This window comes from Boleophthalmus pectinirostris, unplaced genomic scaffold (assembly GCF_026225935.1).
Source record: "Boleophthalmus pectinirostris isolate CB_2022bp ecotype Guang Dong unplaced genomic scaffold, ASM2622593v1 HiC_scaffold_7, whole genome shotgun sequence".
NCBI classification, from domain to species: domain Eukaryota; kingdom Metazoa; phylum Chordata; class Actinopteri; order Gobiiformes; family Gobiidae; genus Boleophthalmus; species Boleophthalmus pectinirostris.
In genome coordinates, this window is record NW_026571473.1 from 21176104 (window position 1) to 21191231 (window position 15128).

Consider the following 15128-nt stretch of genomic DNA (forward strand, 5'->3'; position numbering starts at 1 on the left):
GGGGTTTGTGTTTCACAACAAACCGGAGGTGTGGCTCGTGCGGCTGCAATGCTTTATCTAGATTAGGTCAAAAGGTGGCCTCTTTCTTATAAAAATGAGGCCTTTTTGTGTTATTTTAGCATTTGGCGTGGTGACGGTATGTGGAGCGCTACTGGCCATGGTACTGTACTTTGTATTAACCGCAACGGTAATGTAGAAAAGTACAATTTGTTAATTCGTGCAGCATGTGTTTAGCATGATGTTGTTTTTTTTTTATGTAACTCGTCGCAGTTGCTTTTGAAATCGTATAACCTATGAGGGTTTGAGAGAGCACTGTGTTTGTAAGAAGCAAATGGTACAGAAGTCTGTGCATGAGACTCAGTGCTTGTCATGACAACTGGTGGATGGATGTGCCTTATTTGTTTCCCTGTTGTGACCTCACTGCCAATATTTGCTTATCATCTGAAGGCAGGGACATGATAAGTGCTTAAATAACCGAATGCATGTGAAGAACCTTTTTAATGCTAATTGTCAGTTTAAATAAACGATGCCATATATGACTTATGTGACTTATGTGACTTAAATGTATCGTTGTCATAAATAAGAAGTGGTTAGTCGACATTCCTGGATAAATAGCGGTTAAATAAACTTAATTCAAATTCAAATGAATGTAAAAAAAATAATTTTAAACTGACATTCTTTGACATACGTCTGTGTTATGAGTTGTTGAAAAAATAGAATGTCAAAGCCTATTGTCCAAACACAGCACAAGTGTGGGATTTATTCATCTGTCACGGACTTAAATATATGAATATGTTCGCAACAGCAGAATTCAGATTTACATCTGAGCTCATTGTTTATTGCCTGTGTAACAGTAATCTCTTTTATATAAAGGGATTATGTATTTCTTAAGACTTGTCCTTTGCCCTGGACACAGACTGATCCTATTCTCGTTTGCTCAACAGTAAGAGGTGTTGTGGTGGACTGTGGACTAAGTACATTTGTAGGACTGCCTCTCAGTATTAGAGGCTGAGCTGCTTCAATAACCGCCCCAGTCCTGTACCGGATCAGAACTGGTCAGTTTGTTAGTACGGGAGTTGTGGTTGCTTGCTGCCTTCAGGGGACCTTACTGAAGGCCAGCATGCGTCTACTAGGGTCTGCTGTCCTTTTCTCTGTTTTGCTGCAGACAATGGTAAGAGATTTGAATAGCTTTATTCCTCAGTTGTTGGAAACTGATTTGGTTAAATGCATGTGTGTAATTTAAAGGTTGAAAAAACTGTAGGTAAAACTAATTTGTGTCGAGCTTTGTTTGCCTTTTGAAGTGATTCATTGAATATTTATATTTTTATTGTTTTTTTTTTTAGTCTGTACCAGCAGAGGAATGGCAGACTGCCACATCAATTTACAACTTCACAGCCACAGATATTGATGGAAACTTGGTGTCTCTGGAAAAATATAGGTAAACTTTGACCACACTAACCAAATATTAAATGTCCTCTACTATCTACCTTCTTATCAGATTTGTGTGTTTGTTTTGTCAGGGGTAATGTTGTCATCATCACTAACGTTGCCTCTAAATGAGGAAAAACTCCAGTGAACTACTCTCAGTTTGCGGATTTGTACGCCCGCTATGCTGAGAGGGGTTTGCGCATTCTTGCCTTCCCCTCCAACCAGTTTGGAAACCAGGTACACAGTCCCTCACATTATTAATTGTTTTTGGAGACCATCAGTCATAGAAAGAACTGTTAGCCTCTATTGTTGACTTAAAATTTTTATCTGGTTTGTTAAAGGAATATCACATCAATCACATTTTGAAGTATTTTATGTAATGATGATGCAGGTGCCCTTAACTAGACAATGAAAATGTGAGTGGCTTGTATCCTCTAATGCTGTTTTCTCTGTGATTTGTCCACAGGAGCCAGGCACTGAGGCCCAGATCAAGCAGTTTGCTCAATCGTACAACGCTCAGTTTGACATGTTCAGTAAAATTGATGTAAATGGAGACAGTGCTCACCCTCTGTGGAAGTGGCTCAAGAGCCAACCCAATGGAAGAGGGTTCATGGGAAAGTAAGTTTATGTCAATTCAGCACTTGAATAAATAAAAAGTAATATAAAACTGATTATTCTTATGTTTTTAATCTTACAGTAGCATCAAGTGGAACTTTACAAAGGTAATTGTTTTTGTTCTATGATTGTTAAATTATCATAAAATTGCTATTTATAACACTATAAAATATGACAAGAGTGCCTTTTTAATATGTATTATGAAGTAATATATTACATAACATAACTACATAACTATTATAAGGGGCTATGATTATGGTTATGTAAGTATGTGGACAAAAAAAGTCTTTAAGTACTGTGTGTTTTTTCTTTTCAGTTTTTGATCAATAGAGAGGGCCAGGTGGTAAAGAGATATGGGCCCCTGGATGATCCTAGTGTAAGTATAATTTATGTTTGAAGAAACCATAATTCTAAAGATTGTTACAGTATTAAAATGAACTACTAACAATCATACACTGCCATTGAATGAACATTACATTGAACTAATAATAATGTATTTGTTGTTTATTTTCAGGTGGTGGAAAGGGATCTTCCCCAGTACCTGTAATCTCTGCGTGAATGGATGGCCAACCAATAATGCATTTACTAACTCGCTTATAATTTCTCCTGGTATTGTATTTTTTGTGTTTCTGTGTCTCAGAGAATCAGTCAATATAACATGTGCCTGGCCCAGATAAATGAAGGGATGTTCAAAAATCTAGTTTTCTGGACTGAACAGACCTGATGAAAATTGCGTACAAAACTACTGGGAAGAGCACAATGTTGTCTGAATCTGAGTCTCTGTCAGGCAAAGAAGTACCATACTAAATTTCCAAATAAAAAGCACCAACAAGTTAAATGTGTGTATTATTTAATTTGTTTCTAATGTTGCATGATTTTGTTAGGAATGCATCATTTAATCACATCCATTTGGCCAGTATGCAGTGCAGTTTATAGAATAATAGAATAATATGTCAAATTGGTTCTTTTAGCATTTTTTAATTGTAAATGTGGTTACATATGAAGTATATTTTTTTTTCCATGGGTGTGAAGAGGAAAACCTGCTGCGAAAAAAAAATCATATTAATGAGGCTCTATGCTGCAGTTCTTATTTGTGTCCGCCAGCGGGGTCCACAGAGCGCAGTCCCGGTGTAGTAGTAGTGGTTGGTGATGGTAAATCTGTGGGTAGTACAGTAGCAGCAGTCAGCGCAGTGGAGCTGACAGCAGAGCAGAGAAGACTCGGGACTACCGCACACATGAAGGGACTCTCGTGGATAACTCGCCTATATTTACCCGTCTGACCGGTGCTCCAGAGCCGAGGAGACACGCTCTTCTCCTCGCCATCGGGTTGATCCAACACTACCGTGGGGTCCTTCCTTCGCGGGGCTTGGCTTTTTTCCTGCGGGAGACTGAATGGAGGCAGCAGCCGAGGGAGCGGTCGGGCTGTCGGAGGCCGGGGAAGGGAGTCCTCTGTCCGGGGCCGCAGCATCTGAGGATGGGGACGCGGTGATGGGAGTCGGCTATGGGATGGACCCGGGTGATATGGGTACGTGTTGTTTTTTTTCACCAACTCATCCTATGCGTGACAGATGCTGTTTTATCACGCATGTATCCATTGCACTTGTGATGCTGTGACCAGAAAGTCCCGACTCATCTCTGCTGTTAGCTAGCTACCAGCTAACTAACCTTGGCTGGATGAAAACAGGTAAACAGAAGCTCTGCAGAGACATTATTGTGTAAATTAGCAGTAAACTGTTGGCTACTGTATGTGTAGGATGAGTGATCTGTGTTGTCTTGACTTAATTAAATGAAGGTAATAATGATCTGCTGAAAAGGGGAATCAGGTGTACATTTAGGGTCACCTGGACAAATGTGTCATTTACAGACTGCATGTAGGGGTCACCTTAATGCTAACAATTGAACAAGGCAGTTTCATTATAAAATTGTAATGCTTTATGACTGTTGTATTATTGAACTGGAAGCCTGGACCACATATGTGGAGTAGCCTAGTAGGCAGTTTTTTGACAGCTACTATGATGCTCAGTACATTATTATGCAATAGTATTTTGGGGGGTTATCTGAAATAAGAAAGAGATTCATTAGGTTATGGTTTAAGGTATAATGAACATGCCTAGCTTTCATTATCAAAATATACAGTCAAAAGGAGGAATAATTATTTCCAAACCATAAAAATGGTTTTACACGTTGTTATAATATAATAACTTATTACACTGACTCCATTGTCCCATCCTGTAAATAACATGTTCAGTTTATTCAGTCCTTTGTCCCAGTCACTGATACTGTGTGTGTTTGGGGATTTCTCTCTCTCCTCACATGGTGAAAATTGCTGACTATAGCGAGTTCTGGACCTCCACATTGAGCAGACCTGTGAATCGAAGGTTGTTCACTATGTAGGATTCCTTCTGAAACTCAATGGTAACATGCTGTGGTGGAGGGGAGCCGTTGGCTGCAGATGTCATTTTTTGTATTTTCTGGCTTGCTGCTTGCTGGCGCGTGTCTAGTGCACCCGAGGTAATTTCACAAGTGCGTGCCTGCTCAACTCACCAATCAAACGCAATGGAAAAAAAGGTTTGAAAGACAGAGGGAGCATGTATTGGAGTAGGTTTGCTTTTCCAATTCTGGTTTCAGTACTCTACTGCCATCTTGTTAAATCACCTTAGCTTTGGGCTAAGTTGCTTTTAGAAATTGCAGAGCTGAGCAGACACATTTCAATTATAGCTTATCATCTGTGCAGTCCTGCTCTAATAGGCTCTGCAGTGAGTGCTTAAAGGAAAAAACCTATAACAGTTTTAGAAGAAGGCCATTAAAAGTCCTATTAGAGAAATCTGGTTCACCACAACACTCACACTATTTTTTAACATGGTGCATGTACCTTTATTTGAACCATTACCGTCTGATATATAGGCCTACATAGCACCTTATTCCTGTTCCTTCATTCTAAGTGAACATTATTTAGGAAGGAAGGACTTTGGAATGATGTTGCGTTTACTTTTAACGAAATTAGCAGTCTGTATTTTTAACATTGCAAACTATATGAGGAGCCTACAGCTCTTGCAGCATCTAGTAATTATGTTTGTCTTTCTGTCAACTATTTTTATAATAGCAATATCATTTTTGTGTTTTGCTATTGAGCGGATCTTCAATATCACTCAAAAACTTGTGCTTCCTCTCTAAAGATGAAGTATTGGTTTCTCAGCTTTCACAGCATGGGGGCTTCTTGACGTCACTCATTATGTTGCATCATATCCCTAAATTGCATCATTCACCCCACTGTAAATGAGAGAATATTCGTGTGTGTTTGAGTCACAGCTGGCTCCAAAACGCACACGCTGAGTTTTCACTTTCAATTAGTGTTACACTGCTATACACAAGCAGGTGATGAGTGATATATATAATACAACAATACTTGTATGTCTTAGGGCCGTTATTATCAACTAATTGTTATTACTAATTAAGATTCTGAACATTTATATGCATTTATATGTGTGACCAGACAATTCAGTTTGTCTTGATATGACATGATATTTACTATTACTTATCTGTATATGAATTTTTTGGGCAATATCTTAATAATTCTGAGAACATTAGCAATTGCCATGCTGTGCCCCATTTTAGTCAATTAATTACATGGGGGATGTTTTTAGTCCCCCAAGAATTTCTTTTGTCACATACAGCCCATTCTGTGAGCTTTAATTACTCATAACTTTTTAAAATCTTGTCGTAACCAGACTAGGCCAGATACATCAGCAGGGTTAAGCCCAAACATGAATAAACCACTTTAGAGCTAGCTAGACAGTATACAAAGTTGTAACTGCTCAAGTCTTCTTAATGATGTGGTCACACAACAGAGACAAACTGCAAATGATACTAAAACACATTTTAAAATTCATTATTCTTTTCAGATTTGGATATTGACATTGTTGCTATCATACATTCATCTTGATGCATGTTGCTGTTCATGTTCACTTTGTCTCTGTTTAGTCTTACTTTGACTCAAAATAGCCTTAAGTGGTCCCTATTATTTTGTCTATTTCCTCTGTACCTCTTCCTCTCTTTCTTCGACGTGTCTCCAGGTCCACTCATTTGTCACCATTTATTTCGCTCTTTGTGTAGGTGCTGCTGCCGCTGGGCCACATTTGCTGACTGTGGTACAAAGGCTGTTTACCTCCAGTATAACTCACCGTATTTGCCTCCTGCGTCTAGTTTTTCCACGATGCTTTTGTGGCTGCCTCTCCTCTGGGTGTCTTCTTACCTTGCCCCGCTCCACAGATCTTGAATAGGAGATGAAAAAGGGCCAGGACCGCCCGATGTCATAGTATTGAGCGTGACGCAGAGGCTTACGTCCTACACAGCTGGTTCTTTCTACTTCTTCTTTCTGTTCAAGCAGTTTTCATAAAATGGTTATGAAAAGTACGCCATTAATTTAACTTAAAACATATCAAATGTATACTTTTTAATTTATGCTATTATTAGCTGTAAAACCTGATTATTTTTTTGCATCATCAGGATAACTAATTACTATCCAAATCAAATGAATATGCAAATTCTGGTGATTTGCTGTGACAGTAGTAGATTTTATATTTGTTGTATTTGTAAGTATTAAACTACTAGTTGTAACTTATATTTCTACTATACTAGTAATACTCCTTATCAGTCCCTTTTTGATATTCATCAAGATTAAAATGAACAGTTAGTGTAGTGACTTGGCACTAAAAATCCTAAAACTCACTCTATCTCTGTCTCTCTCTCACAGTGTCCCCGGCGCCCCTCAGAGAACAAAATAACCTGCTGTTTTCAATTAAATGTTTCACACAGGCGGCTGCGGATGCAATTATTACCCCATAAGAACTGCCTGCAGCATGAGCACTGTCTGTCTGACGAAGACAATGACCCTGATTTTTAGGAACATTTAAACAGTATATATATATATATATATATATATATATATATATATATATATATATATATATATAATTTGTAAAATTTTAAGAGGGAGAATTATCTTTTATCGAGAGAAGCTTTAGGGCACCATGTAAAATCCAGAAATGGCACATGGTCAGGGAGTGTAAAACGTGTTGCGATTGTTTAAGAAAATCCTATTATTGTTTATTATACTTCTTTCAAGTTTCATATTGCTTTGTGCTCAGGCTGTATTAGAACTTTGCCACAATTGTGTTGGAGCACTTAAACCCAATGTGCTCTTATTGGATACGTCTTTGGATAGTCTTTGTATGGTTATATAAATGCGTTTCCTCTTATGCACAGAGGAGACTGCCAAATTCAGCAGAATATCATGCCAAGAAACATCTCCTTATAAGAACAAAGCTGCACCCTACATTTAAGGGAATACATTAATCTCAAAAATAGCACAGTGAAAAAATATACAATGTAACAATTCCAGAAGTTAATTTTGAAGAAGGTGTAGACAATAAGCTTAAAATGCAAGGTAAAATAAAAGTATTTGTCTCTACAACATTGTAAAAGTGTGTCGAAAGGGAGAAAAGCCTGTTTTTTATGTTTCATGGTTATTACCTATAATAATATTTTATAAAAATGCAGTGTACAGTGCTTCAACAATTTTTAGTTGATCATTTGTTAAGGCTGCCAGTCAAATTATTTAATAAACTACCAACTTTCATTTGAGCTATTTTTGTTATACAGTATACATTATGTTTACCCTTAGTTGTTCATTTTCAGATAAATATTTGATTCTCTGCTAAGAGAACAGATCTCCTTTGTTTTCACCTTGAGATGAAGTTTCAGTTTCACACTCTCAGTGTTATACCAGCAGCTGCAGACTCTGGCTGTTAAATTCTACTTCACAAAGGCCCCTCCATCTTCCTGTGTTATTCTCTGCCCCTGTTGTTTCTGTGAGAGGACTGTATTTGAAAACCATGAGCTGAGCAGCTCCATACAAGAGACAGTAGAAGGAGAAGGATTTATGAGTGCACCTCCAGAGTGACCATCCATATGCAGGGTGGGTCTGTGGGTGTGTGGTGTATCAGACCAGGATAATGGAACAGTTTGGAGGAAAAAGCATTAACACACACATTAGATTTAATTAAAGCAGTAAACATGGGGCATTTTGCTGTATGGTTACAATACATTGCCTGCCTCCTGGTATGGATGGCCTAGGTCAGTGGCTTTCAAACTGTGGTATGCAGGATCCTTCTGCTGCAGTTCAAAATTTTGAGATTGTACACTTTCTCTCAAATTAGGTTTTAGAGGCAAAATATTTTAAGAACTTTAAAAAAAACTTTAAAAAAAAAACAACAAAAAAAACTCAAGTTTGGCTGTGAAAGTTGTTTACTTGTGTTCAGTTTCTTTTAAATGTTCTTGTATTGCTTAACTGACATCAGCATATGTTATGCTGCTTTTTAGATGTCCTCTTTCATCCAAAATGGCTTTACTTTTGCATGTCTAAAAATCTGCTCACACGTCTAGGCTTAGTTCTGATCCAGCAGCTCTGACGGTGGTGAAAAGCATATATTGCATAAGAGTGTCAGGAGTTGTGTGTTTATGATGATTTAGCCTGGAGTGGACTTAGCTGTTTTTAGCACTGCCCCCAGACCAGAGTACAGTGTCTAGGAGCAGAAAGACCTTCCTCTGGGACTATGAGAAACACCACGGCTGACACAGCATTTCATTCTACAGACTATCAATAGCCTGCTTCTTATGTGTAGTGAAGAGAAAACAAGGCAGTTCAAATTTATGATAAAAATCAGTTCACTGTCTATATTAAATGTCCATTACCCTTCTTCCCATTTCCGGGAAGACTATGCCTACACATGTTTTGTGTGTAAAGATCTTTTGCAGGCTTTCAAATGCAACTTATAAAAGATAGAATATTTTGTTGTTTCAGAGAAATGAAATCATGCAGGTATGCAGCTTTTACAATCTGTGATTTTGATTCAATTGCATTTTATCTCTTTAGTCTAGCTGTTCTTATTGTAACTGCACATGGATGATTTATGCATTTTTAAGTGATCCTGCCTATTTTATCACTAAAGACCTGGCACCACTTTCAGCCTTTCTGTCTGCAGTGTTTTAGTGTTAAGCAATTTGTCCAGTAAAACTGTAATACCAAACTGTCAATCAGTCTACTAAATTCTAACCATGTTATTTACAACTGTGGCTTCACGAACAATCTCTTGATGAAGCAAAACAGAGTTTCTGTTACGCACAACACACTAGACTAGAGAAAGGCACAACAGAAACGTGCTGCTCGTGTCTCTCCTTCCACCTGCCCTTGGTGCCATTTTATCCTAATCCATGGCAAAGTCGGGCATCACAGGAGACAGGATGAGATTAGAGAGAGTAGAGTAACAGTGACTGTGATAGATTACCATGACTGTCCAAGTGACCCAAACACATCCAACATTATTTTTATGTTGAAGCGGTGTTTTCCCCATACTTGGCAATGGTAAAGTAAGTAAATTATATACATAAGCAAGGATCCACCTTAAAATGTGAGATGTACATTAGTTACACGAATTGAACTGGGATCACGGATCAGACAACATACAAACCACCAATAGTTCTCCTTTTAGATTAATGCATATGTTACTTTTACTGACAGTGATTAGACAGCTAACTGTAATGTGAGTCTGCATAATTAGTTTCCACTGAATCACAGTGAAAAAGAGACTGAATTTGGGGCAGCCTATGTACAGTAAGTTCCAACACTGCTACAAGCCACTGTCATGGTGTTACCCAAATGGCCCTTAGGAACTTTTCAAATCAGAGTCAATCAGAGGTGATCATAATATAAATTTGTACTTATTTTCAAATATTAGCTATTTCTGGACAAAGTTTTAATTATAAACAACTATTTTTAGACTCATATTATCATCTGGAGCTGATGTTGCGGTCCGCTGCTTTTCTAAATATGTCCAGACATTTACATGCATGAAGACACAGTTCTAAAAAGGATATTTTTATAACCAGCTGGAGGCAGTGTTTAAGTCCTTTCCTGGCCTGTTGGCATTGGTTATAATGGATGACTTGTGTCATTGAAAAGATGTCCTTTTTAGCCTTTGCTCTTGGAGCTTTTTCTCTCAAATACAGTGCAGTTGTTGTGCAATATGGACTCAGTCTTATTTAAGAAATAATGTGGAATGACTAAAGCTGAGACGGTTATATTTAGCCCAAAGTCCACTGTATTCCCTTGAATTTGCATTACATTTAGACCAATGTTTGCCGTTTACACTGGCAGCAACTCTGTTTACCGTCAGCGCAAAGGTTGAGGTCATTATTTGGTCCTGTAATTGTAAGGAATGCCAAAAGCCTCTTTGAAAAGCTTAGCATTAGGAAGTTGATGACGCCTTAATTGTGAGTGTCAGTGTCTAAAAGCTCTGCCAGCTGGGCATGAGACTTACAAACTGCAGCAGACGTGATATACTGTGATAGACTTTACTGTGAAGGCTCCCAACAGGGTACATTTAAGAGGTTAAATGGTAACATTATGTCCTGAATGCCCCCATAACCACTGATTTAAGAGCTCTGTACCTCGATGTGCCCTGGAGTTATTTAAACTCTTTAACTGTACTATATAGCCTTGGCATACCAAGGATATCCAAAGATGACTAGTCATATATTGGCAGCCCTCATGTCAGGCATGCAAAGTAAACATGGAAAGAATATGCCTCTGTTGACTACAAAACACAAAATTAGTATATAAAGGATATCCTGTTTGCCATTTCGAGAAGACTACATATGACTTGATGTTACGGCTCGCGGCCTGTCTCCGGCTCCGCATCGCCTGGTGCTCCCCGTTTGTATTACCGCTTGTATCTTCCGTATTTGCATGTCCTGTGTGGTGCCTGCTATCTGACTGGTGGGCCATGGTTCCAATGTTGTGGGCAGGCTCCGACACCCCTTGTGCTGTGGTTGGAGGATTGACGTCCCGTTCCTCCGATCCCTTCCTTCCACATCCTTCCACATCCTTCCACATCAATCCCCTCGACCAATAAAAGCTGTGCGCCTGTCCCTCCTGGCGGCTGGATGGCAGTTTCAGTTCGCCCCTCACATCTGTAGACGTTCGCCCTTTGATATTGTAAAATGTGTTTGTTACTATAATTTTTAGTTTTGCCAGTTTGGCTCGGCCCTTGGGCAGTGTTTTTTGTTACTGTTAACTACCTTAGTTTATGAGTGGTTTAGTAACTTTGGGGAATTCCGAATTATCAAATGTGAAACGTTTATTTTTTTTGTTATTGTACTTACCTACACCACTTTATAAAACCTGTTTACATTACATCATATCTGGTTTGTGTTACTTTCCTCTGTCCCTAGCACTGGGTTGTAACACTTGACTCTTGACAACTCACACAATGTGTTGATTACTGCCACAAAAACACAACAAAATGATCTTGAAATGATTGATCTGCCCTATGGATTTTAGTTGTGTTTTGGTCGTGTCAGGTGAACTTTGGCACAATACCCAAATGTCAGTGGCCATGAAAAATTACCACTTGGTCGATATTTGTGAAAGCCATTATTTAGCCTCTGTCAGGATAACAAACAATCATTTTAGAGACGGCCTCTTACTTAGCTTGTCCTCAGGGAATCCTGATATCGATCTCATTTAGTGTAACACGGCTAACGCTGCTGCGCTTTCCTCTGACAGACATTAACATCACATAGTCAATTTATGTGTTGGCTAGTTCATTTATGGAAAAAATGCATACATAAATTCATTTCTACTTTACTTTTTTGTTAAAGGATTAATTATGTTGTATGTAATTATATAACATTGTTCATTGCATCTTTCTGTTAAATAAATTTTAACGCTGTCTCCTCGCTAATCAGCTTGTTCCACATTATTGAGAAGTTCTTCCATATATAGGTGTAGGTTATAAAATTTGCTTTGAGGACCAGTTAATTTTCATCTTCAGTTTTGTTTAGATTTTTGGTTGTATTTTGAGAAATACATTTGATGTGTTATAGTTTAGTGAATGTTTTTTCAGTTTCATTTTTGTTTGTTCATATATATATTTCCTGATGATGTTACCTCCATATTGTATACATTTGGGCTACAATATAAAACTACTGGATTTTTAATATTGTCCAACCATTCTCTATAAAATAGCTGCCATAAGTCTCATGTATTTCCACCATCCAGCACGGTGACTCTTAATTTGTTAGGCTTTTAGCGCTGGTGTGTGCGTGTGGTCCATTAAAACACATAGCAGCCTGTCGTAGGAACACTCATAAGGAGATATTTATTTGTACAGGTCTATTTATTGTTCCACTCCCCAGGCAACACTGAGGATTGTGATGCTCTGACTGCTGCCTCTTTCTGTTAACACAGAGGGTGTCCTTAGAGAGGTAAACAGGACTTGTAAATGGTCATGTTAACTATACAGAAGCCTATTTTGTGTTGGCATGACTATGTTTTGCTCTGATTGTATTATGTTCAAAAGTAAAGCTGTTTTTTTTTTTACAGTGGGAAGCAGACTACAGCACCTGCAAAATTAGGCCTCCAAGTATAGTATGTTTTTAGTTTAGCATTAGAGGCCAAACCACCAAACCAATTTAAGTAAATATTAACATTTTTAGAAACTGCAGGTTTATACTACTTATGTCTAAACATATTGACACATATTGGAAAATCCTGTCTCTGTAATATAGTATAGAGTTCACCAGGGGAAAAAAATGTCCTGCATGATGTTTCCACCGGGTTTTCATTGTTTTGTATATTTTGCAATTCTGTGTATGTGACGGAACATTAGGGGAGTGTATTCTGGTCAGCTGACAACATGCTTTCTGTCTGATAGAGCTTTTTAAAATGATTTTGTACGTTTGATTACTACCATTAATGCATTTATTCTAAAACAGTGCAAATAGAACTTAAAAAAGGACCATTGTCTACTTGGGTATCTATTGCACATACCCTGTATCGTGCCAGTCACATCCATAAATTGCTTACAATAAAATGGCATTATGGTATTTCAAAATGCCTTTTGTTGAAGGGGTCTTGTCTGTGTCAGCTTGAGTACACTACATCAATTCCATCGATTATTCTCGCTTGTAGTGTCTATACTGTATCATGTTATTGCACTGGAGGATTGTAATGTGAGACGGAAACCTCAAATATACAGTAATGTAACCTGATTAAAGCTCATGAAATAAATAGTAACAAATTATAATTGTCATGAAGGGTTTCCTAATAATGTCATAGCTAAAGTAGGGATATTACAATAACTGAAATAACATAATATTGAATCTTCAAAAGTCTATATAGATTGTTATTGTGGGCTGTCACAATCTAATCATGAACTCATTTTGATGCAGCAGCTAAAAGGCAGAGAAAACTACATAGACTATGATCATTTGCTTTGTTTTAATGCAGATAGCGCAAAGAAATAACTGTTGATAAGCACTTAGTTATTTGGATTATGGCAGTAGTGATTCACACCAAAGTAATTTGAAGGCATTTTAAATGGAAAAAAGTAGCATTTTTACAATTCTTTTAAAATCTCCAAAATTTGTTAGGAATATTATACCATGAGATACACATCTTGATAGCATTGGACCGGGACATTTGGATACTGTTACATCCCTAAGCTAAAGAAGAAATAGAGGTAGGGCTGTGCAATTAATCAAATTGGTAATTATAATTTCAATTATGATTACTGGCCATTGAGAATGATATGTGAGATAGTTCTAACCTGGAGCAAAAGCACTTTTCTAATCCACAGTGGCTTTCAAAAGTGTCACAAATATAAAATACTTTAGCCCAGTATTTTCTATTAGGTTAATTTAGGTAAGTAATTGTTTGAAATGATTGTGGTTTCAACAGAGAGAGATCAAAATAAATCATTGTAATTATGATTATGGCCTAGATAAATGTTTATAGTTAGGGGATTGTGCAGGCATCTATCTAGTTCTTTGTCTATAGCTTTGTATGTGCGTCAATTGTCATGGTGGTTGGTTGGTGTGTCTGACATAAGGAGGCCAAGTTGAAGCAGACTTTTTGCCTGGATCTCCACAGTTTTTCTCACACTTGTTTTTTTCTTTGAACACAATCTTTCATCACTTGAATACCTTTAGTGCACAGAACAAGTTTAGACGTGCAAAAAGGAAGAGATGTGTCTGTACAAATGTCACAGTGTACACAAATGAGAGACATGAGCAATCACACAGTTTTAATTGTGCATCATACAATATTGCCTCGTCTTTAATTATCTGAATTCCTGTACTATTTCTGTTTGTTTGATTTACAGATGGGAGAGTGCTACGGGATTGCTTTGGCTCGTCTTGGAGAAAATGTGTGCGACAGAGGGAGAGAGATGGGGTGAATAAGGAGGGGGTTACTGCTCTGCTCAGTCACATGGAGAGGCACGAGCGGCAGGCAGAGCGAAAGAAAGGGAGAGAGAAAGAAAGAGGGAGAGAGGTGAAGGAGAGAGGGATAGAAAGGAAAGGAGAGAGAGACAGGAGTGAGAGGGTATCTATTCAGCTCTGAACACATATGAACCGGTGGGATGTGCTGGACCACCTCTGAGCTGTACAGTCCTAGGTTAGCATTACTCAGTGAGCTACCTTACAATTTGACATTGTTCAGTGGTTTCCAAGGACACACTGGAGCATGTTAAATATGAACCTGCTTTTTTGGTAACTGGGACATTTTTAGACTAAGCAACAAAACCCCTCATTCAGAACAAATTCTCACTGGCAAAAAAAAATATTTGCTTTAAGCTTGTTTGTTTGAATGTGTAGTTTGTTTTTCTTTAGTTTTCTGTGTGGCATTGTACATGAATAAATAAAATGCTGAAGTAGATACTCTTTGACAATACATGTGCTTAGCCACAGTAAAACCAACCCAAACAAGTTACACAACAGTGCGGTTGGCTCCCTTTATCTTTGACTTTCTCTCACTATTTAAACTAAAGAGATTGAGCAAGCAAGTCTGCCAGTGTATCAATAAGTCTGCCAACTGCACACTGTTGGGATAGAGACAGGTATATTTATGGGAGATTATATATGTGTGAAACAAAGTCTGTAAAAAGCATTTCATTAAAAAGTATGTTTATTCTTGGAGGGTCCACCACCTGCTTGTCTCCATGGGGATGATATTGCATTGTCTG

The 15128-nt window shown here is 37.9% G+C and overlaps 2 protein-coding genes across 9 annotated transcripts in view; both read left to right on the forward strand.

Moving 5' to 3' along the window:
* Positions 1 to 13: 13 nt before the first annotated feature.
* On the forward strand, positions 14 to 2881 carry gpx4a (glutathione peroxidase 4a). Of its 3 annotated transcripts, none has more exons than XM_020940038.2 (7): positions 14 to 160; positions 1344 to 1438; positions 1521 to 1665; positions 1895 to 2046; positions 2126 to 2150; positions 2360 to 2419; positions 2558 to 2881. In XM_020940038.2, exons 1-7 carry the CDS (start codon positions 95 to 97, stop codon positions 2588 to 2590), a joined length of 576 nt encoding a protein of 191 aa, XP_020795697.1. In that variant the 5' UTR covers positions 14 to 94; the 3' UTR covers positions 2591 to 2881. The 3 variants fall into 3 exon arrangements, with proteins under 3 accessions (XP_020795697.1, XP_020795695.1, XP_020795696.1); XM_020940036.2 differs by having other exon boundaries at positions 45 to 187; XM_020940037.2 differs by lacking the exon at positions 14 to 160 and adding an exon at positions 949 to 1171.
* A 301-nt stretch (positions 2882 to 3182) lies between these two features.
* Positions 3183 to 15128, forward strand: part of pip5k1ca (phosphatidylinositol-4-phosphate 5-kinase, type I, gamma a) — a 42790-nt gene continuing 30844 nt past the window's right edge. For all 6 annotated transcript variants that reach the window (XR_008633531.1, XM_055164479.1, XM_055164481.1 and 3 more), the window contains exon 1: positions 3183 to 3568. Coding sequence is in view for 5 of the 6 variants with exons in the window: in XM_055164479.1 (XP_055020454.1) it covers positions 3436 to 3568 (133 nt within the window). In the remaining variant the exon portion in view is untranslated. The remainder of the gene's footprint in view (positions 3569 to 15128) is intronic.